Source organism: Micromesistius poutassou (assembly GCF_964030765.1).
Source record: "Micromesistius poutassou genome assembly, chromosome: 1".
Classification (NCBI taxonomy): domain Eukaryota; kingdom Metazoa; phylum Chordata; class Actinopteri; order Gadiformes; family Gadidae; genus Micromesistius; species Micromesistius poutassou.
The window spans coordinates 4,386,317-4,407,456 of record NC_140271.1 but is presented as its reverse complement, the minus strand read 5'-3'; the positions used below and the strand labels follow the sequence as shown (position 1 = coordinate 4,407,456).

General features: G+C 47.1%; 2 protein-coding genes across 2 annotated transcripts; both read left to right on the top strand.

Annotated features, from left to right (window-relative positions):
• The first annotated feature begins 452 nt into the window (after positions 1 to 452).
• On the top strand, positions 453 to 5,546 carry dsn1 (DSN1 component of MIS12 kinetochore complex). The gene is made up of 11 exons (XM_084488720.1): positions 453 to 502; positions 811 to 844; positions 959 to 1,253; positions 1,352 to 1,425; positions 1,538 to 1,610; positions 1,726 to 1,813; positions 1,934 to 1,984; positions 2,105 to 2,176; positions 2,708 to 2,855; positions 3,075 to 3,162; positions 3,712 to 5,546. Exons 1-11 carry the CDS (start codon positions 468 to 470, stop codon positions 3,786 to 3,788), a joined length of 1,035 nt encoding a protein of 344 aa, XP_084344846.1. The 5' UTR covers positions 453 to 467; the 3' UTR covers positions 3,789 to 5,546.
• Positions 5,547 to 6,434: 888 nt separating this feature from the next.
• Positions 6,435 to 11,544, top strand: pbx4 (pre-B-cell leukemia transcription factor 4; the record flags this gene model as incomplete). The annotated part of the gene is made up of 4 exons (XM_084488491.1): positions 6,435 to 7,105; positions 9,564 to 9,677; positions 11,312 to 11,385; positions 11,510 to 11,544. Exons 1-4 carry the CDS (start codon positions 6,927 to 6,929, stop codon positions 11,542 to 11,544), a joined length of 402 nt encoding a protein of 133 aa, XP_084344617.1. The 5' UTR covers positions 6,435 to 6,926.
• Positions 11,545 to 21,140: the final 9,596 nt, after the last annotated feature.

Here is a 21,140-nt window from a genome sequence, read left to right as displayed (position 1 = left end):
TGGAAAAGAAAAAATAAATAAATATGTATGCAGTATATATATTCATATTCATATGTAGGCTGTGCTGGAGACTTGAAAGAGAGGGTGTGCACTCACGGTCAAGCGCATGCAAGAGAGAGTCAGAGAATGCCCGATAGACATCATATAGTCCAATGAAAGTTTTGATAGGGTTTCATCAGAGTAGAAGATGGATTTGATGTGTCAGATCATGTTATTGGCGGGTTGATTATATATCTGGAGCACATATTATTTGTGGCACATTCTTCGCAGATTACTGTGCAGAAAGATCATGCAAGCACTATAATGTTATGTTTATGTTATGTTATGTTATCAGGTCAATGATACGTTAGATTGTTTCACAGCCTAGTGTCTTGCTGGGAGACTACGTTTCCCAGTATGCATTGCGCAGTGATGGGGCGGTCTGCTGGTTTGCTTTGAGCGCGCGATACAATTCTACTTAAAAAAAAATGGCGGATGTTGAAATGGAAACAAAACAAGACAGGTTCGTAAAAAAACTAAACGACCGACTCATTTGCAACGACTAGGCTATACATGCACACATATGTATTTAGGCACATAGTTTTCGGATGTATTTACGTTACTGACAGTTACAGTGGACGCCAGTAAACTACGTTCAGGGCATTGATAGGAACAAGTGAAGATAAGTTATAGCTGGTTGCAACATTGGATTTTCGATGTTGGCAAACAAAACACCGTTTTAAAAATGGTTTAACATCGTTTAAACGCGTTATTATTGATGTGAACCTGTGAAGTAACTTATATTCACCACTCTTTTCAACCCCCTACCAGTTGCGGCAGTGCGACCGCTCCTGCAGGGACTGAGGTAAAACATTTGACAACAGTGGCGATGATCCGATTCAAGGGTTTAGGTTTAGAACCACTAACTATAACCACTACAATGCTCATTACTTAAATCCATTTTCTCTTTAACTCCAAGGCAATGATAGTCGACAACATGGTTAAAAGGGCCACGCCCTTATCGCCCACCCCAGGGCTCCCACACAAGTCCCGTCGCACCCAATCTCCGACTCCATCTCCACCTCCACCCAGCACGGCAATCCCAGACACGACTGAAGAAGCCACTCTCACGGAGAAGGGCATGGCTGAAGAGTCCTTGATGGGATCTGTTCCCAGTGAGGTTCCCTCGCTAAGCCCCTCTTCCCGAAGGAAATCCTGGAGAAGGTCCACTATAGGGCGGCGTTCACTGCCTGCCCTTACCAACCCATCTCAGAGTAGGTCCTATCCTTCCTGCTCCTTTACAGTTACTAAATTGTGAGATATGCCGGCTGGTGTCCTAATGCCTTCCTTCCTTGGTGCTTTTTGTCTGTAGCACTGTGCAGGAGCATCAGTCCATCATTACCACAAAAGGAGCGGCTTGAGAAACTGATGGAAGCCTCGATGAAGGTTAGATTTGCTTTCAGCCAAACAGCTGTGTGTGTCCATCTCTACATTTAAAAGGTATTGTGTTTGATTTTAAAATGACATGCAATATCCTTTTGCATGCCTATGTCTTTAGTGCGCACTAGAAAGGACCCAGAAGTTGTTGCAGTCCACGCCAAAAGCCTCACTGGAGACATTCAAGAAACAAGGTTAGTAGTACCGTACCTGCATATATTTTGTAGGTCATGGATAAGAATCCTTACCTGTGTCTTGGAGTATACTTTGTGAAATATACTGTATAACGTTCATTTTCTTGATCTGTAGCCGAGGACATGCAACCACAATGGAGCAGATTGGCCGAAGAGCTGCGCAGTCCAAAGCCAGCTCAGCAGCTTTCATCGATTAAAGAAAAGTAATGCCTTTTTTAATGTATATTTAAACACTCTGCAGCCAGCGTGTTTCCCCAACAGGGGAAACACTTGTTATTGGTTGTTTACTGACGACTTGTTTATCTCTGGTCTCCACTCACTAGTAATCCTGCCATGCGGCCAGCCCTGGAACAAACACGCAGTGATATCCACAGGCAGGTTTATCTTCGTTAAGGATACCGTCGGCTGCTGTTGGTTTAATGTAACAGCTAATATTAGTATTTATTTCTGTGAGAATATTTGGACTTGTTTTTCAAACCATGGCTGTGCTCTAGGTTGCAAGCGGAGATCGATTCTTGGACTGCTCTGCTGACCAAACACCGGAGTAAAGCGGAGGCCTTGGCAAGGTTTGAAAGTTATATGTGCCTGTACTCTCAGTGCTGACTGCGGAAATACCGGATCTGAGCCAATTATCATGAATTCAGGACGTTAAACTACACTTAAATCAAACAGTGTTAAGGGCTGATTATGGTCCCACATTCACGCAGCGCAATGACCACGCAGACGCTTCGACTCTGAACCTGTTTTGGTTCTGCGTCGGGTTTTAGTGAGCGGACCAATCACAGCCCTTGCTGCTGCGTCGCCTCAACGCAAGGTTACAATTTTTGGGAGGCGCGCGTCAGGCCCTTGCGGTGGACGCAAGGAGGGTCCGCAAGGACGTTGGGGGTCTGTAACCCCCTTGCATTGTGTGAACATGGGACCATAATCAGCCCTTAAGATTATACTGAATAAATGTATGATTTAAAAACCATTTCACTTCAGTCCTTTTAGGAGCATTCTCCCTCTTATCAAGCAAACCCACTGTGTCAAATGACGTGTCCCTGTGTAACGTTACACCCTGTTCCAACCTGTGTACTCTTTTGTCTACACCGCCACAGCAAGGTGGAGCAGGGCCAGCAGACTAGTGTAACCCTAGACCCCGCATCACTGTCCCAGTCCTCTCAGTGGCAGCTCATCCAGCGGAAACCAGACTACCACTCGGTGCTGTCTAGACAGCAGCCTGCGCTGCACACGATACATTTGGTGGTATGTTGGATTCATTTCAGATCCGGTGTCATGACGATAACAATGTGGATACAATTTGAGACTCTCGGCCTGGCGCTTGTCTAATTTGTTTTCCGGCACAGCAAGTGTGAATAATACACACAGGAGGTTTATTCACCTCCCCAAATTGGATTATTTACCATATGTTTTAGTCCCCGTATTTGTGGAACTGAATTGATCCTTTTCCTTTCTTCTTGACAGATGAAAACCCAGTGTCAAATGGTGAGAGAGCTTCTCTCCATAGAGGAGCACTCACAGTTGCTGGTGAAGGAGACCAGTAGGAGATTAGGTATTCAGATTACTGTGTTATTGTTATTAGTGCTGTCAAACAATTAAAATATTTAATCGTGTTTAATCGCATTAATGTCATGGTTAACTTTATTAATCACACATTTTTATCTATTCTAAATGTTCCTTGATTTCTTTTTGTCCCATTATTTTCTCAAATTTTAATGCTCTTATCAACATGGAAAAGTGGATCGGCTTGCTTTGTGCAAATGTTTTTTTTATTGAAAACAACATTGCCATATACTGTAGTGTTCAATTTCACACTAACATTCTCACTTGGAGCAGTCTTTCACACTTGGAGCAAATAATCTCTCAGAAAATGTCACACTGTCCATCCATAAAAGGGTAAAAAAATATATGTATATAATGATAATTTAAAAAAAAACCTTAATCTTGCATCAAAAAAATGAACGCCATCAAAATGGGTTTGCGTTAACTCTGCGTTAATAACGCGTTTAACTGACGGCACTAATTGTTATTAATGTCAATATTTTGATCTGTGTTCCCTTTTTCTTTGGCACGCCGCTTTACAAATGGTTTCCTCTTTCAGCTGCCGAGGCAGGGTTCCAGGACCTTTCCCCTGACTGCATCAGAAACCTAGTGGCAGTGCCCTTCTCCTCCTCTTAGGTCCCTGGGCTGAAAGGCAACTGGACCGGCCCGTCTTCCTACACGCTTCCGGAGGTTTTTTCCCCCCATGGTTGTGGTGTTGTTTTTCTCACTTAATTAATATGTATATACCCTGTATGATTCTGTGACCTTTGCTTTATGGCTCATTTATATTCTGAACCACCAGGTGGCAATAGTACCCTTTTCAAAACAATGCCAAGATAGGGTTTGGTAAGCCTCTGTTAAGTTTTGCATCCTTCAAGGGTCAATGTGGAAGACTTTTTTCATTTTTATTCCAAATTGTAACGGTACAATGAATACAGTTCAAAATACCTTAAATGCTAAATGCACACATGTTGGGATGTTATATATGTCGAATGTCAACTTACATTACGATGCTCTTGTACAGCTCTATGCGTATTTTTCAAATGAATGGGAACTGTTTGTGTATATAATGTCATACGGTTTACCTTTCAAAATGCTTTTTAATGGATTGATCCATTTCCACAATACACCTTGTATTCCTTAATTATTTCAGAACCTTTTAACAGTGCAGTGTCAGGTCAAAACACATCACTTTCCTTTTCATTGAACATAATAAACATGTCTATGGTGGCCGCCTTCCGATATATAATTATCTTGCTGGTGCTGCATTTATTCCACCCCATGTGTCCCTTGACCGTTGCAGAGGCCCCTCCCTCTCCACGTGACTCACTTCCATCTCTGGCATTTGGAGGGATCACCCAGGCAGAACGAAGCTTTGACATTGTGCCTGTCAGTCACAGCCCTGCTCTTTTCCACTGTTGTGTAATTCCTTGGGAGCCTTTTGGTCATCAAGGTCGCTACTTTTCATTATGTCTTCGATAATTACACCTAAGAGCAAATGGCTTTGTGTGTGTGTGTGTGTGTGTGTGTAGCCGTGTCTTTGACCTAATGTGTGTGCGGGGCAGGGTTTTGCTTGTGATTGTGTTTGTGTCAGTCCCTTGGAGACGACCCCTGAGATGAGCAGAGAGGGGAGAAGTGGCATCGTGACCATTAGTGTTTGGAGGCGAGGACACTGGGGCACAGCAGGGGGATGTAATGGAGTCATTTAGATGAAAATGAGCCCTGGATCTCTGGAAACTGAGAGCGTCTTGAGCTTTCAAAGGGAATTAAGTTGTGCAACACAATTCGACTGGATGTATCAATGTGTGAAAGATCCCAGAGTGGTCAATTGCAAAAACCTATGTTTATTATAGCTTGTATATTATAATTACTAATGCTTAAATGCCATTGGTTGCCCTTCTTTGAGATATTATTCTATTAGGAGTAGCTATGTTTTATCGAGTGCTTGTCATCATTATATATTTATATATTATGCTAATAGTGCTGTTTGTGGGGAATTTCGTACATATCAGTGTGTTAATACATTTAGTATTTTCTAGTTTATTTCAATGTATTGTGTGGTTTCTGGATCCCAAAATATACGGCAAACATGCAAAGAGTGGATGCTCTTTTTTTTTTTTCCTCATACTGTATTCTCTGGTCCAGGGTTTCTCTTAACTTTAGATTGATTAGCCACAGATTGTAGTAGATGGATGTCTGAGGAGTCAGCATAAACCACTGCTTGTTTGGTCACACTGCCCCATGCAAACACATCATTTTTTTTAGTAGAGTAAGGCAGGCTACAGATTTTCCTCCATGTCTATTCAGCTATCCATTCGTCTTGGGAAGCCCTCCTCTGATCTGAGTGATAAACAACAGCAGAAGCGTCCACGTTTGCAAAAAATAAATAAATAGTGAAGAAACTAGTTTTCAGTCTGTGCTGTCAACATGTCCATGCTGAAAGACAAATTGCGAGGTTAATGTATCGGGGCCGAGGAGTTCTGTTAAATCCATTGCTCGTTTGACTTTTTAAACTGCCACAGTAATGCATTGGCTATTAAAAAATGCTTTTCATTATAGGAACCAACGCTGGATTTCTTGTAAACCTATTTTAGGGGCACTATTGAGCAATAGGTTATATATATCCCGTGGGTATTTAATTAACTTCTAAGGCATAGTGATATAGAGCTACAAATGACTACAGCTGAAATAAAGCACATATGTTTTTGTGCATTTTCACATTATTTATTATCAGACGTGCTACAACTATGACAAGCTCAAATATTTTCCATTATATTTTGGCATCATTTTAATGGATGCAGGCCTATGTGGATTACGTCCAATATGAATTGGCTCATTCCAAATGTTCTCTTTTACTAATTACTATGCTGATGACGTAGAGGTAAAACATGTCACTCGCAAACCCGCCATTATCCAAAAATACACACACGGACGGCATTTAAAGATGAGGGATCAATTCGATGCGGTGCACAGGGAGAATGCATTCAATGTACACCACCACCCCCATGGCATTCATAACCAGGCTGCAGGATAATAAAACAGCTATATGTTCACAGTACACTGATTAGCACGCTCACGCTCTCTGGTGTTCAGTGACCAGAGCACATCACTCGCGCAAAGCAGGAGAGAGCGCACACACACACACACACACACACACGCACGCACGCACGCACACACACACGCACACACTTGGACAGTTGCGCTTCCCTCGTGAAAACAATGGCAAACCATGGTCTGTTTTGAAAAGGCAACCAGAGGCAGCGAGCAGCGAGGCGTCCAGTGAGCTGGCATTGTATTCACAGGCTTTTTTTCCCTGCTCTGCGTCGCTTTAGTCAGTGTATTGATTTTAATGCACACGTGCGTGCACATTTCTATTTAGCTTTATTTAAAAATGTGCACGGCGCTCTCTGCCAGCTCACACATTCAGTGCATGTGTGGCTAGCTCGTCACCGCTGCCTTTCCACTGTTCGGGGCTCCAGCCACTAGCTCCTTTTTTTTCACCCTGCTAGTAAGCTAGCGCTAGCTCGGTGGTGGCGGCTTGTATTTACTTGAGAATAAGTAAAAAGAAACGCGAATGTAGCGCATACCATTTTTTACTATCGGGTTCGGAACAGCGGATAGTAAGTCGACCACACGATCGTTCCCATCGAGTGCGTAAAGCGGGTCTTGTATGGTTTGTGGTAGGAAATACTTTGCTGGCTGCTAGCGGACTGGCTAGCTATTTGTGCGCATTATTCGACTGAGGGAAAACTGCGAGTTTTCTTTTTGAAAGTAATGGATGATCAGACGAGGATGCTGTCGGGTCTGGCCGGACTCGGTGGACTATCGCAGGCCGACGTGGGCGACCCGGACGGGGTGCGAAAGTCGCTCGGTCAGCCTCAACAAGACATTGGGGATATTCTCCAGCAAATAATGGCCATCACCGACGAGAGCCTGGACGAGGCGCAGGCCAGGTAACGACACGCCAGCGGTAGATCTGTAACCTTAATGCCCGTGTTTTGGTACAGAGGGGGTCCTTTCTGAAGTATAAAGCAAGTATGGATATGTGTGTTTTCTTAAATTTTGGCCTGTGCTATTGCTTTTGGTCAACAGTTTCAATCTGTTTGGGTGCACCGTGCAATCTAATAATATGCCAAAGTGAGGCTTTATCTTCGTCTTTGTCAGCCCCCCAAGCCGTTGCTATAGTTTTGCACACATTTTGTATGCATTTTATTTTGACGACGGTACTTTTATTTTCACACCTCCCAAAAAAGTGTCTCCTCACTATAGCGACTAACATGGGGGTTTTATATTATACAATTCGCAAAAATGGCTTTTTGATGCCAATTAAGTAGTAATAACTAAGTAGGAATAGAAAATAATAACCTTTTCCAATGCCAGGAGCGAATTATTGTCTATGCCCCATGATGAACATAATGTGCTTTAAAGATTGTTTAACCCAACTTGTTTTTGCCTGAAGGTACCAACCTCTTGAAAATGACAAATACTTAACGTTAATCACAGCTTAATATGCCAGTGTTTTGCTTTGTCACTTAACTCGAAGACCACCACGATGAACAAATGAAATGTGGTTTTATTTCTTTATTATGCCTCATTTTCGTTCGATTTACCTGTGCAAAATGTCCTGCAATCATGGTAATTGGGAGATGATCGGTTGGCTATCTTTAATGGCTGGGTGCTCTAATGAGTAAATGTCGATAATGTAGTCATTGAAATGCAAATTGGCCGGGGATATAAGGTTGGGGTTATTTGCTGGATGTAAATGATGTCAGCCCCACACACCACAATGATGACAGCAATTCTTATTCACATGACACTGGACTTGTTATTTTCTGAAGGTCTATATGTCACGACCATGCATGACAATATACGAATAACCCGGATTCGTTCGCCATGTGTCTCGAAAGAGCATAAGGTCATCTTGAGTTGAAGCGTTGGATTTTCTTAAACAATGGACAGCGTCCACCCCAAGCCTGTGGCCACAGTGTGATGTGTCATTAGCTGGTGATTTTCCACCCAACATTTGACCACCTGGTTCTCTTAATTAATTCACTCCTCTTTCACTCCCTCCCTCCGCGGTGTTCATCCTTTTCATTGTGTGCTGGGTGCAATCAATTCTCCTATAATGTGTACGCGAGTGCAGCTGTCCGCAAATCGAGTTTCTATTAATGAGATGGTAGGGGGAGGGATGATGCCATACTGGCATCTTATAACTGCTATTTCATTTTCCGAAAACGCTTGTAGTCTAAGTAGCTTCCGTTTTTATTATTGCAAAATAAAACAAACGCTTTCATTTCTTTTGCAGCTAGTTGGTTTTAATGTATCCATCCGAAATATATTGTTATTGTTGTATATACGTATGATCTGCATCCACAATTGTATAATCTATGGTGAGCATAAACATGATGTTGCAAATTCTCCATGGCGAGACATTCCTGGTCTTAAGTATAAATATAGCAATACGTCGGTGTATAGATTTCCCTGTGCAGATTTGCCTCTGTATAGATTTGAAACCTGCTGCAAAATACACACTTAAACCGTTGAATATGAAAAAGGGCCAACAAAAAAGCTCAAGACATATAAAATGCAATACCACTTTATAAAACATTCATGCAAGAGTTATGACCGGTTTTCGGAGCTGAATCGAAAACCTGGCCTGCAGTAAATACATGAAAATGTGTTGTTCATAACGCAGGATAGCCTTTTCATGCCTTGAGTGGTCAATCACTGACTTCCTGTATTTGATTAAGTGCATAACTGCACTATGACGAAAGAGAAAGCGATAATACAGCACTGGTATGTTCAGCATATCTTTTTGATGCACAAATGGCCCGAAAGGTGTGATTCAACCTCTTCACTTGTTGCTAGATTAACCAACACATGCTTGATGCTCTATTCCCCTCTCCCCATCCTCAGCGACGCTCACGCATCCTATCAGAAAGGAATAACCAAACTTCAACAGTGTGCGCGCACACACACACACACACACACACACACACACACACACACACACACACACACACACACACACACACACACACACACACACACACACACACACACACACACACACACACACACACACACACCAATAGATCATCTGAGGCAAATTCACAACCCGGTAGGTCAGCAGGACCTCAGTACCGCTAGGACGTCACATGGCTGACAACAACCCAGCAGGCCAGGTTTGGTGCGAGCGGTCGGCCACTTCGCGGGTAGGCGAACTGGCCGTCGAACGTGAGAGGGTGCCGGTCACGATGGGTGCACGGCGTGTGTTGCGCAAGGGGGGGGGGTGGCAGTGTGTTGGGGATGCGGGGGGAGTGGTCCGGGACCCTCGGCGATGCAGCAGGGTGTTGCACCTGCACGCTGGCAGCCCACCCTCATCCTCTCACCCTGTCACCATATGTTCAGATGCTGGCAAGAGGAGTCTCCGGCGCACTGGGGTGGATCAGACGACCCCACGGAGGGAGGGGGAGCTGGGGGGGGCACGGCAGGGGGTGGCCTGCCACTCAACTTCCAGCACAGGTCAGTAAAGGACCGCATGAGCTCAACCCCCTCCTCCTCCTCCTCCACCTCCTCCACCACCTCCCTCCTGCTCATACCCCACTCCATGACGAAGGCGACCCTCTCACCCACCACCACCACCACCACCCCCACCACCCCCACCACCCCCCCTCACCCCCACCACCAGAGCCACCCCGCCACAACTCAAACCCAGTGTTGAAATAGTGACAATGTCTTGTAGGAGGACGCAGGCACACGCACAGACACCCACCCACGCTGTAGGTCCTCAAGTCTTATCAAGGCGCTGTCACCACGCGAGGAGTAATAATAAACACGCTGATATTCAGCACGCTCGTCGTCGCGGCACACAGTCGCGGAGATAACTGACACAAAACTGGAGTTGGTGTTGCGGTCAGGTGTAGCCGTGTCATAATCATCCGTGGTCGGTGTGTCTGTTGTCGGTGTGTTTTTTGCGGACGAACCGTACCAATTCCTTCTTGTGTGTGCGTGCGTGGTTCATCGGGTTTGTGCTCATCATCATTAGAAATGATTCCATGTTTTTTTGTGTTTCGCTCGTTCACACATCATCTCAAATCGAAGTCTCATGTTGCACGTCCCTGTTGTTTTGTTGTGTATTTGCTTCTCTTTTTTTTTTGCGGAGGGTGGGGTCTTTGTGGTTGGTCTCCACCTTCAAATGCATTTGTGTTTACAGACCGGCGATCAGAAAAGTGTGTCAGCTGTCACGGTCTCTTACTTTGGATTTTATTTTATTTGCCAAACATGCTTGCTTTCTCAGTGATGGGATTGTTCTTGCCATGTACCGTCACAACACTAGTGACTATTTACAGTCAGCAGTCGCATGTCAGTTAAGGTCACTCTGGGCTTTTCTGCTGCTGTAGTCAAGTATAACTCTTTTCATGCTGGAAAGATCAGCTATTTTTGTGTGTGTGTGTGTGTGTGTGTGTGTGTGTGTGTGTGTGTGTGTGTGTGTGTGTGTGTGTGTGTGTGTGTGTGTGTGTGTGTGTGTGTGTGTGTGTGTGTGTGTGTGTGTGTGTGTGTGTGTGTGTGTGTGTGTCTTGATTTATTAGGTTTGACTTTCGGCCCCTTAATGGAAGGGTAGAAAACAAAAATGCTTGACCTTTTCTATTTTGAGACTACTACTACTACACAGACGCCCAATACCTGAGCATATTTGATAACATGTAGACCCTCCCAATTTATCCTCGTTAGATTGCTCCCAATTTATGGCTCGCTGTGTATTAGGCCAACCTCAGGAGGATCAAAATTGGAATGCCGTGTATTCGGCCTAAACACTAGGTGCACAAATCCTGTGACCTTGTGAGACGGTGTGAGATGCCCAATAATCCCTCATCGTACCGCGGAAAGGTACTTTCACATCGGCAAGGTCATCCCGTCATTTACAAACAAGTGTCGTAAAAGGGCACGGCTCCAACCCTATGGTGTACAGCGCTGTGTAAAGTACTTCACACTTGGTGCTAAGACCTCCTCTAGGTTCTGATTAATTTCCCTGCCTTCCTACCACCTGCTTTAAACAGGGAGGAGAACGTGGAACAAGTGAACACAAAGGTCTGTTTATCCTAATCCAGCACTCTCTCTGCCTTCTCTTCTCACCGCTCTCCTTTCTTCCCCTGCAGGAAGCATGCCCTGAACTGTCACAGGATGAAGCCGGCGCTCTTCAGTGTTCTGTGTGAGATCAAAGAAAAGACGGGTGAGTCTCTGCTCTTTTCTGCACTCCACTACCCTTCATAGTCTCTCTCTGGCTCTCTCTCTCTCTCTGGCTCTCTCTCTCCCCCTCTCTCCCCCTCTATGCGTCTGTTCGGGTTCGCTCTCAGAAGTGGTGTATCAGTGGTTCCTTTGCTGCCGGTAATTGTATCCCTGGTACGGGGCGTATCTTGGACGGCCCCTGCGGAGGACTCGTATTGATTTTATATTGATCCTATAGAGCATAGCACTGATTTATTTATTTATTTATTTCGGCCGCCGGGTTTCAGCGTATCGAGTCAATCTCCTAAAAGTATTCCTTGTTGGGGGTATTATGCAAAATAGATTATATATATCTTGTAAAGATAACTGATTGCTATTACTGCAATGCTACTACGCTGTCCAAAATGTAGATTCTCATTGTTTTCTGCGTCACTTTATGGACTTGGCTGCGTGTTCCTTTAACCCTTTTTCCATTTTCTATCGGAATCCCTTTCAAATTCTAACTATGCTGAAACCAAAGCAGCCACATTCAAGAGACCAGACTTTTTTTTTCTTGATGCCACTACGTCCCCTTTTTCTTCCTTTTCTTTTTTTTTTTAACCGCAAACCGAAATTGGTCCCCCCCAAAAAACACACTGTCGTGGTCACAGTCTGTGTGCTCCCAGGCTGGTGACATAAAACATATAAAACACGGCTTATGTTGTTAACTTGCTAGCCAGCCGGCTCCTCAGGAGTGAGACCCAGCCCGCATATTTCCATCTTGTTAGCTATTCCGCTCAGCTAGCTGACAGATCCCCAGTATGGTTCAAACAAGAGGGCCAACAGAGTCTGGCACACTGATGGCTATGGCCGCGTGAATGATGTGGGCTTTTGAGTTCTCTCTCTCTCAATCCCTCCATCTCTCTTCCTGAGCCCCCCCCCCACCCCTCTCTGCTCCGTCTCATTCCTCTCCCCCATTCCTTTATTTATCCTCCTTTCACAGAGAATCTCTCTAGTTCAAATACAATTTGAAAATGCTGCACTGCTGTCTGTTGTGGCCCTCGCTCAATAATGTATTATTGCTCTCCTGTGATTGGAGGGAAGTAAAGGGTAGGCCTGAGTGAGTGGGGCAGAGTACCCTGTTTCCCAGGCAACCAGTGGTCTTATTTACCCTAATGCCATTCACTTTGATTTTCACATTTAGCCTCTCGGCAAAATGGGGAAGGCGTGTGTGTGTGTGTGTGTGTGTGTGTGTGTGTGTGTGTGTGTGTGTGTGTGTGTGTGTGTGTGTGTGTGTGTGTGTGTGTGTGTGTGTGTGTGTGTGTGTGTGTGTGTGTGTGTGTGTGTGTGTGTGTGTGTGTGTGTGTGTGTGTGTGTGTGCGCATTTACACATCACGTGTGCATTTACAGTAGGCATGGTGAAAAGGATAAAGCAGGAGGAGAATTGAATGTCTATGCGAACACTTGTTTAATCATCCCAATTTTAAACGGGGGCCGCCATAAAGTGTGTGTGCGCGTGTGCATGCGCGCGCTCATCCTCTGCTGTCTGTCACGCGGTGCCCTTCTAACAGCGCCGTGTACCTGTTTTGGCATTTCCCCCTCCGAGCGCGCAGCCCTCCTACAGCCTCCATTATGTGCCTCTGGAATGTGAATTGACTTCTCAGTGCTGCTCGTGGAAGACCCAATCAGCAGCCTTTGAGTATCTCCCCAGATTTCTTCTTCTTTTTTTTTCTTTTTTTTCCTCTTCTTTCCTCTTTCCTCTTCTCTTCTGCAGTCTCTTCTCCACTAACAAACGCTACCTCGCAGGCGGCGAGAGAGAGAGAGAGAGAGAGACACACACACACACACACACACACACACACACACACACACACACACACACACACACACACACACACACACACACACACACACACACACACACACACACACACACCGAACAACAGGGATAAAAGCAAACTCGATCTTGGGTCTACTCCTGCTGCTTCGGTCTTGTCCTCTCCCCCTCCCTCCTTTTTGCCTCGCTCCCATTCTTGAAAGAGAAGACTTGCTCTGAACTCGGGGCTTTGATATGGAAATGTAATGGTGGTGGAGGAGGAGGAGGTGGTGGAGGAGGAGGAGGAGGAGGAGGATAGTGGGGGAGGGGAGGTGAATTCCTCAGAGTGCTGCAGTTGGTTAGATTGTTTTCATTGTAAAGGAAATGGTTCTGCGCAAATGCCAGTTCCCCCCCCCTCCCCCCCCCCTCATCTCCACTCCTACAGTACAGTGCCTCTGTTGTTCTGAGGTCTCAAATTAAACATGACCTTCATCTGTGTGAAATTTTAGTTTAGTCAATTCTTTTTTTAAAGAGGGTGGGGAAGCCGCAGCATTATCTGAGACGGGGGGGGGGGGGGGGGAAATGATCAAAGTTGAAGAGACAATGGCAACACTAGGACTCTGTTCTGCTCCTGCTGCTCGCTCTCATGGGTATTTTGCTGTAAAAATAGCTCTTGGTGCAATGGGACAGCTTATGCCAAATCCCTATAAAGCCACTGCAGCTCCTCATAAGTTTTTGATTTTTAGTCTTGAGTTGGTTTTGATTTTTTATTATTATTTATTTTTCCGTGGGCTTTTTAATGTAATGCTCTCCGTCGCTCGGCTCGACACAAACGCCTCCCCGTGAAAAAAGTGTCACTCAACTTCCCTCCCCGTTCTACCGCAGGTTCACCAGAACGTGTTGAATGTGTCCGTATGTAATGTGTGCTGTCGTCAGTGGTAACTTGTTAACGATTGGTGGAAAGCTAGCTGAGCTTGCCTGAACACGGCCATAGGCTTCGTCAGAACGCCACACCACATGAAGGCACATCCGACGGTACCTACCCACTGCCAAGGCGCGGCGCAAGTTTGAGGCCATTTGATGAATCATATTAACAAGTCCCTTTTCTGTAGTATGTACATTAGACGTTCAAATTTTTTTTTTTAGATCATTGGCTGAAACTAGGAAGGTATGACTCAGGCCGTGTTTATTTGCGTAGCGCTGTTTATTTATACACAACCACCCTGCAATTTACAACGGAGGGGACCAGAGACTGCCTTCGCAGAGGTAATTCTAGATCACTCCACTCCCCTGTTCAGTGATAATGTAAGAGCGGAGGAGGGAGAGCGTCCTCGTGAATTAGAAAAGAAGACAAGGTCGTTTTGGATTCTGCGGTGGCTACTAGATGTTTAATAGGTTCCGGGTGGGCAACAGCATGGCAACAAAAACACTAACCAGACAAGTGCAATGAAAATCAGACGGCTCCCGATCGCCCTGGTATTGCCCTTTTGGTATTAAAACAGTCTGATCAGAACCGGACGGGAAGAGGGAAATACTGCGGTGTGACGTCGTCCAATGCATGTTTCAGTAACCTTAAGACGCCACCCGCGGAAACCCATATCCAGTCCAGTTCACCGTCACCAAGAGCGCTTCAGAAATCCCATCATGTTGGCTTCGACTTGGAGTGGCTTGTATTTCTGCCACTTATTGTGACATTTGGGTAACACCATGTTACTAATTGAATTTAATTACTATTGGGGTAGGATGGACGCCTAATTGCAATTTGTTGATTCGAAGTTGGCAGTAAGACCCAAATGAATACATTTATGAGTTATCAAACGGTCTACTCATGTTTATAGACGACTGATGCTAACAGAGACCATTATAAATGATACATTGCCGCAAATAGGAATTGTCTAGTTGTTAGTTGCGGTTGTTTTCTTGTTGTTAACCGACTGACCGGATTGGTATTATTTTCGATCCAGTTTGTAACACGAATATTGGTTTAGAATTTTATCCTCCTCTATTAAGGCCGTTTTTTTTTATTAAGAACCCAGCAACAGTAAAACGTAGTGTGGTGCATTCCCCTGCAGAATGTTGCCAATAGCCTGCACTCATTTTAATGATTGGCTTGTTAATGTTATTTGGGATTAACGCCCCGCGGCGTCCCGTTCTAGATTAAACTGCTTCTCTGGCTTCCCTCTCTGATACAATCGAGGGATCCGGAGTCCAGTGAATTATCGGCTTCGTTTAAGCTGTTTAATTATTATTCCCCACAAATGGCTACAATTGAAAAACGAGTGATAAAACTTTAGGAGATGTGAGTGGGCCCTCTGTGTTAGGGTTTTTTTTACGAGGAGGAGATCAGCGGCTCGAGGCCCTGAACTATTTTGAAAGTGAAAATTAGCTCCGCTGTAGCTCTTTGTTATACAAACCCTGGTACCGCCTCCCTCATTCCCGGGCATCATACTTCATATGTAGGCGGTTGTTTTCCGTACTCCCATCCCGTAATGCTACATCACTAACGGTCGGGCCGTTATTTTCCTCTCTCTAATACACCCCCTCCCCCCTCCCCCCCTCCCCCCCAACATCCTAATGCAGCTCAGCTGAATTATTTCATGGTGTTTTCAGGCATCACTGTTGTGGCTTGCGGTGTCCTGCCACTCAATCTGTTTTTTTCTTCTCTTTTTTTCTTCTCCCCTCGCCTTCCCCTTCTTTTACCAGTAGAGAATAAATAAAAAGAGATGGTGTTTGGAGGAGGGGTGGATAGTGGCGGTGGTGATGGAGGTGGAGGTGGGGGGGGGGGGGGGGGAGGGAAGAGGAGGAGGAGGAGGGGGAGGAGGAGGAGGAGGGCCGGAGCGATAGAGAGAGATTGATGAGGCAGTAAGAGCAGCAGTAATTACTTGGTGTCCATTCCCCCAGCCAGATTGGCAGACGGCTAATATCACACAGACCCCTGGCCCTGACAGACAACCCCGCCGCCCCTCCCCCCCCCATCCCCCCCCACCCCACCCACCCTCCCTCAACGCAAGCCCTCAAACTGGGGGGGGGGGGGGGTGCAGGGGCACCCCAACCCCTGAGCCCACACCTAATGGTGTGTGTGGGCTGGCTCCCCCCATGTGGTGTTATTCCTGTAGGAATTGGCCCGCTGTATGGACAGAGGCTGATGGCTGTCTGGCGTGGGGGGGGTCAGAGCAGGAGAAGTAGTATTGTGTCTATATCACTATAATGCCATCGGGGGCCGGGCCGACCCAGGCCACACTAGTAAGCCTGTCATTTTGGTTTGTTGAGTCGGCCATAAATCAGTGTCCACTAATTGAGTGAAATCCTAATTATTTTAGGTCTTTAACAGCCTTTTTATGACACGGCTTTTATGGGTCTTTTGTGTCTGTGTCTGTGTGTGTGTTTATTTGATTTGATTGGCAGCAGGTATTCATTGGCAGGTGACTGCATTTTGACCAATCGCATCCGTTCCTTGAGCCTTAACCCTTCGCCGCTATCTTTAAGTAGTAGGCGCGCCGTAGAAGGGGGGAGGGGGGGGGGAACGGTGGAGGTGACCCACTGGAAGAGGTCCAGCACCTCGCCACAGGACCCACGGACGTCCAGGGCAGCCCGCCTCCTACCACTTCATCCGATCGGCCCTCCTTCTCCCTCTTCTCCCTCCCCCTCCCTCTCCCTCCCTCCCTCCCTCCCCCTCCTCTCCCCTCCCTCCCTCCCTCCCTCCCTCTCTGCAGGCGCCCTCCTCTCACACCGCTTTGAGGCTGGGACTTTAAGAAAGACGGTCTCTTTAATTAAAGATATGTAAATGCAGTCTCAGCTGGAATGCTTTGCTTTGGTGGTGGCGATGGGGGAGGAGGGGAGGGGGGTGGGGGAGGAGGGAGGAAGGGGAGGGGGGAGTGCATGAGCCCAGGTCCTAATCCTGACTAATTAGGGATTAATTACAATTGATGGGTGCCTTCCTCCTTCTGTGGCAGTGTGCATGGCGGTGGCAGACATTGTGTTTATATATTTCACACTGTGTCATAAATACAAGGGGGGAAATGGAGACATCAGGGGCCTGGTGGTGGGGGTGGGGGGGGGGGGGGTGGTCGTTCACCAGCCTCCCCAGGATTAGCAGACTGTTTAGGGTTATTAAAGGCATTGGGGGTCCCAATCTGCTCTAGGTGTGTGTGTGTGTGTGTGTGTGTGTGTGTGTGTGTGTGTGTGTGTGTGTGTGTGTGTGTGTGTGTGTGTGTGTGTGTGTGTGTGTGTGTGTGTGTGTGTGTGTGTGTGTGTGTGTGTGTGTGTGGAGAGAGGAGGTGGGGGGGAGTTAGTTTGAGTGTTTGGTTAATCTAGAACCGGATCAATCCTGAGTGTGATTAAATTAGTGGCAGACGCATCGCTGGCGTTTTCTTTGAATGCATCGCTTCCTATCTACGTTGCGTTTACGTGGCTGTAATGCACAGAGGGGTCGGCTCCGGGGACGGGGCCCTGCTCAGACCCCTCCAGAGCGTCTGCCCCCCCCCACACCCTTTCCCTGGTCCCTCCCCCGGCACACGCGCCACTTCCCCCGCGCCGGCTAAACGCACGCACACCGGGATCTCTGGCACCATCCGACTGTGTCATAACGCTTGTTTCCCTGTTATAGATGGCCACTGCTCTTCTGATCTATTGCTTAATTGCCACCTAATTTGCATAACAGTGCAAATTAACGACCTCTCCAATGAGCGTTCATTTTTCACAAAGTCTTTAGGAGCTCCTTAAGAGTCTGCGCTAATGAGCACTGGAGGCATCTGGCCTGATGAGAGTTGACTGCAGAGAGAGAGAGAGAGAGGGGTGGAGGAGGAGGAGGAGGTGGAGGAGGGTGGGGGTGGTGGGGTGGTGGGGTGGTGGGGCGGTCGTGCTGCTATACCCAGCCTCCTGCCACAGCCATATACTTTCCTCCTCCTCGTTCTGACATTTAAGGCCTCCCTTCCCCTGGTGGCTAATGCCGCGTGTTCCACAGTTTAATTGTCTTCTCCCCTTGTAGCCACAGGGGCCGGTGGCGCACGCCGTTGTAATTACCGTTATGTGGCGGGGGGTTTCCGCTGGATTGAATGTTTATTGAACACGGATAGGAAATATACTTGGGGGGGCGTCTTTGGCTGTGACCAGGGCGTCCTCCTCACCTTGACCGGGCACGCCCTCACCCCTCACCCCCCACCCCCGCCAAGGAGGGCCGTGTTCTGCGTTAGAACGTCCCGGAGGGCGCTCACTTCCCGGGCCCCCGCCGGGGCCCCCCCCCTGCTCCTCCACAAGTGATGATGGAGGGACCCTGTGAGGCGCTGTTCTCTGCGTAGGCCTTTCCGAGGCAACGCTTCTCTTTTTTTTTGGGGGGGGGGGGCGGTTCTACGTGTAGCACATGGGATTATGGCTTTGGGTCAATTGTCTTTTTTTACAACAATCATGAATGTTCAGTAGCTGTACTCTGTGCCAGTTTTATTTTATATAGATTACCTATCTTGGCCTCTAAATGGTACTTACTTTAGATGTAGATGAATAATGGTACAGTCAAAACGGGGTGTAACCTCAAGTTGTAATGTATATGATTATATAATCTGTCTGGGCGATCAATCTTACCAGAACCAACCGGGCCCATTGCTTTTAACGAGAGATGCTCCAGTCCTGTACAAGTAGCTTTAAGTTAGCTTCGAGACAGGCCGCTTCCTCCAAGACATGATCTGATATTCCTTTACATGGATTTTTTTTAAGTGTGTAGATCTACATAATCTAGATTCTTGCAGCCCGTATGCGTTGAGGCACGGCGGCGGAAGCGGTCTCCACGGGCGTACTATACATTCAGCCCCTGTGTTTGTGGTCTGCTCTGATATGCAATGATCTCTCTTTATCTGCCAAATCGTATTATGTATGTGTGTCAGAGATACAAGGAGAGGACGGGGGTTGGGTGTGTGTTGGGTGGTGGGTGGGGGGGGGGGGGTGCACTTCAAGGTCTCATGTCTCCCTCCTCAGTTAATTATGGACTGATTAATGATGTGTTGGATTCAAGTGGTGTGTTTGTCCAAGGTGTGAATTCTCTGTTTCACACCTTAATCAGAGTGTGTGTGTGTGTGTGTGTGTGTGTGTGTGTGTGTGTGTGTGTGTGTGTGTGTGTGTGTGTGTGTGTGTGTGTGTGTGTGTGTGTGTGTGTGTGTGTGTGTGTGTGTGTGTGTGTGTGTGTGTGACAGACAGACAGACACAGGGTTTTGGGTGGACTCCCTAAACAGATGCTGATTAGCAGAGCAGCTTAAGGAAGGACCGAGCATATGGATCGGGCGCGTTAAATGGACTGTACCCCATACACTAAACCCTTTGTGGTAGAACGTCTCAAACACAACTTGTGGTGCGCAGCCCTCGGCCCTGAATGCAGTGCTTATTTTTCCCTTTCCCTATGAAGATTTTCATTCCCCCCCCCCGCCCAGTTTATATCCAGTCCTTTAAAAAACAGTCACCTACCTATCATGTTTTTCACGGCTGCGGTTTCAGATTTGTCAACGCGAATTAGCATATTTATATGCCATATTTCCAATGTGAAAAAGCAGTCGCTTTCCCACAGCCGTTCTCTTTATCTAAATGCTCTGCGTGTAATGAAAGTAGGAAGTGATTTTTTTTTTGTCACAGTCCTATCTTCCGCCGTGCAGTTCTACTGTGAATTCTATATATTTATGTAGCGCCCCTCTTCTCTCGCTCTCCGTCTGTCTGAGACACACACACACACACACACACACACACACTCCTTTTTTCCAATTCTCCTTGGTTCTCCTTCCACAAGCTCGCTCGCTCGCTCTCTCTCTCGCCTGCCCTCTCTCTCTCTCTCTTTACCTTTTTTTCTCTCCTTTTTTTCTCTCTCTCTCTCTCTCTCTCTCTCTCTCTCTCTCTCTCTCTCTCTCTCTCTCTCTCTCTCTCTCCCAGTGAAAGGCTGAGAATACCCAAGAGAGCTGATGCAATTAAAATGCTAATCCTGTCTGTCTACAGAGAGAGGGAGAGGGAGGGGGGGGGGGGCTGACAGCATGAGGGATTGCGGCTCACATGGAGAACTCGACTGAAATGGAGAACGGGGGAGGGAGGGAGTGTGGGGGGGGGGGGGGGGTCGGTACAATGGGGGAGGGGTGGTTGGTGGTGGTGGTGGTGGTGGTGGTGCGCCGAGAGGGGGAGGGGATTTTTTTGGGGTGGTGGTGGCGGCGGCGGTGGTGGTGGTGGTGGTCGGGGTTAGAGTGGAGAAAAAAAAAAAAAAGGGGATGCTAGCGAACAGCGCAGAGACAGACAAGGATAGAGCGTGTGCTGTGAGCTGGGCAATGATATACCGACCGCGTTTAGGTCTTATCTAGTCCTGCGCGGCGTGGAAGACATTACGCTTAATGTACAGCCCCCGACCACTGTCTGTCTGTCTGTCGGCTCGCCAGGGGGCTGGACGCCCTTTTCGCTCGCTGGCGCGCACCGTGCACTCTGTCGGCCGCGGCCGCGACGACACCGCCGTTGCCGTTTCCATATCTGCTGTGCAGAAATGAGGGAGATTATGTATGCAGTGGAAACCCAGCTGGATGCCCTGAATATTTCATGGCGCGGGCTGCCTGCCCTGTGCTCCGTCGTCTCCGCGTGCCACGGGAGCCCTGCGAGGACGGGTTAAGGAACATATTGTTAGCGCGGCTGTTAAGGTGGCTGCTTGCTGGTTGGGTGTTTTTATTTTTTTTATTATTATTCAGCGGCCGAGGGGCCTGCAGGAACCTCGACGGCTGCGCGTCGTGCTTCCACAGTTAGGACTGCCAGAGTCGGGCGGGTTTTTTGTTTTTTTCTGGTCAGGGTCTTGGCAGCTTTAAAAAAAAAAAAAAAAAACACCAAGTATTGCGGTCGTAAAACATTTTATCAGACGGAGGGGAACAAATAAACGCCCGGGCCTGTTTTGGTTGATTATATTTGGACCGGGGTCGGATCCCAGTAATTCACAACCCACCCCCCACCCACCTCCCCAC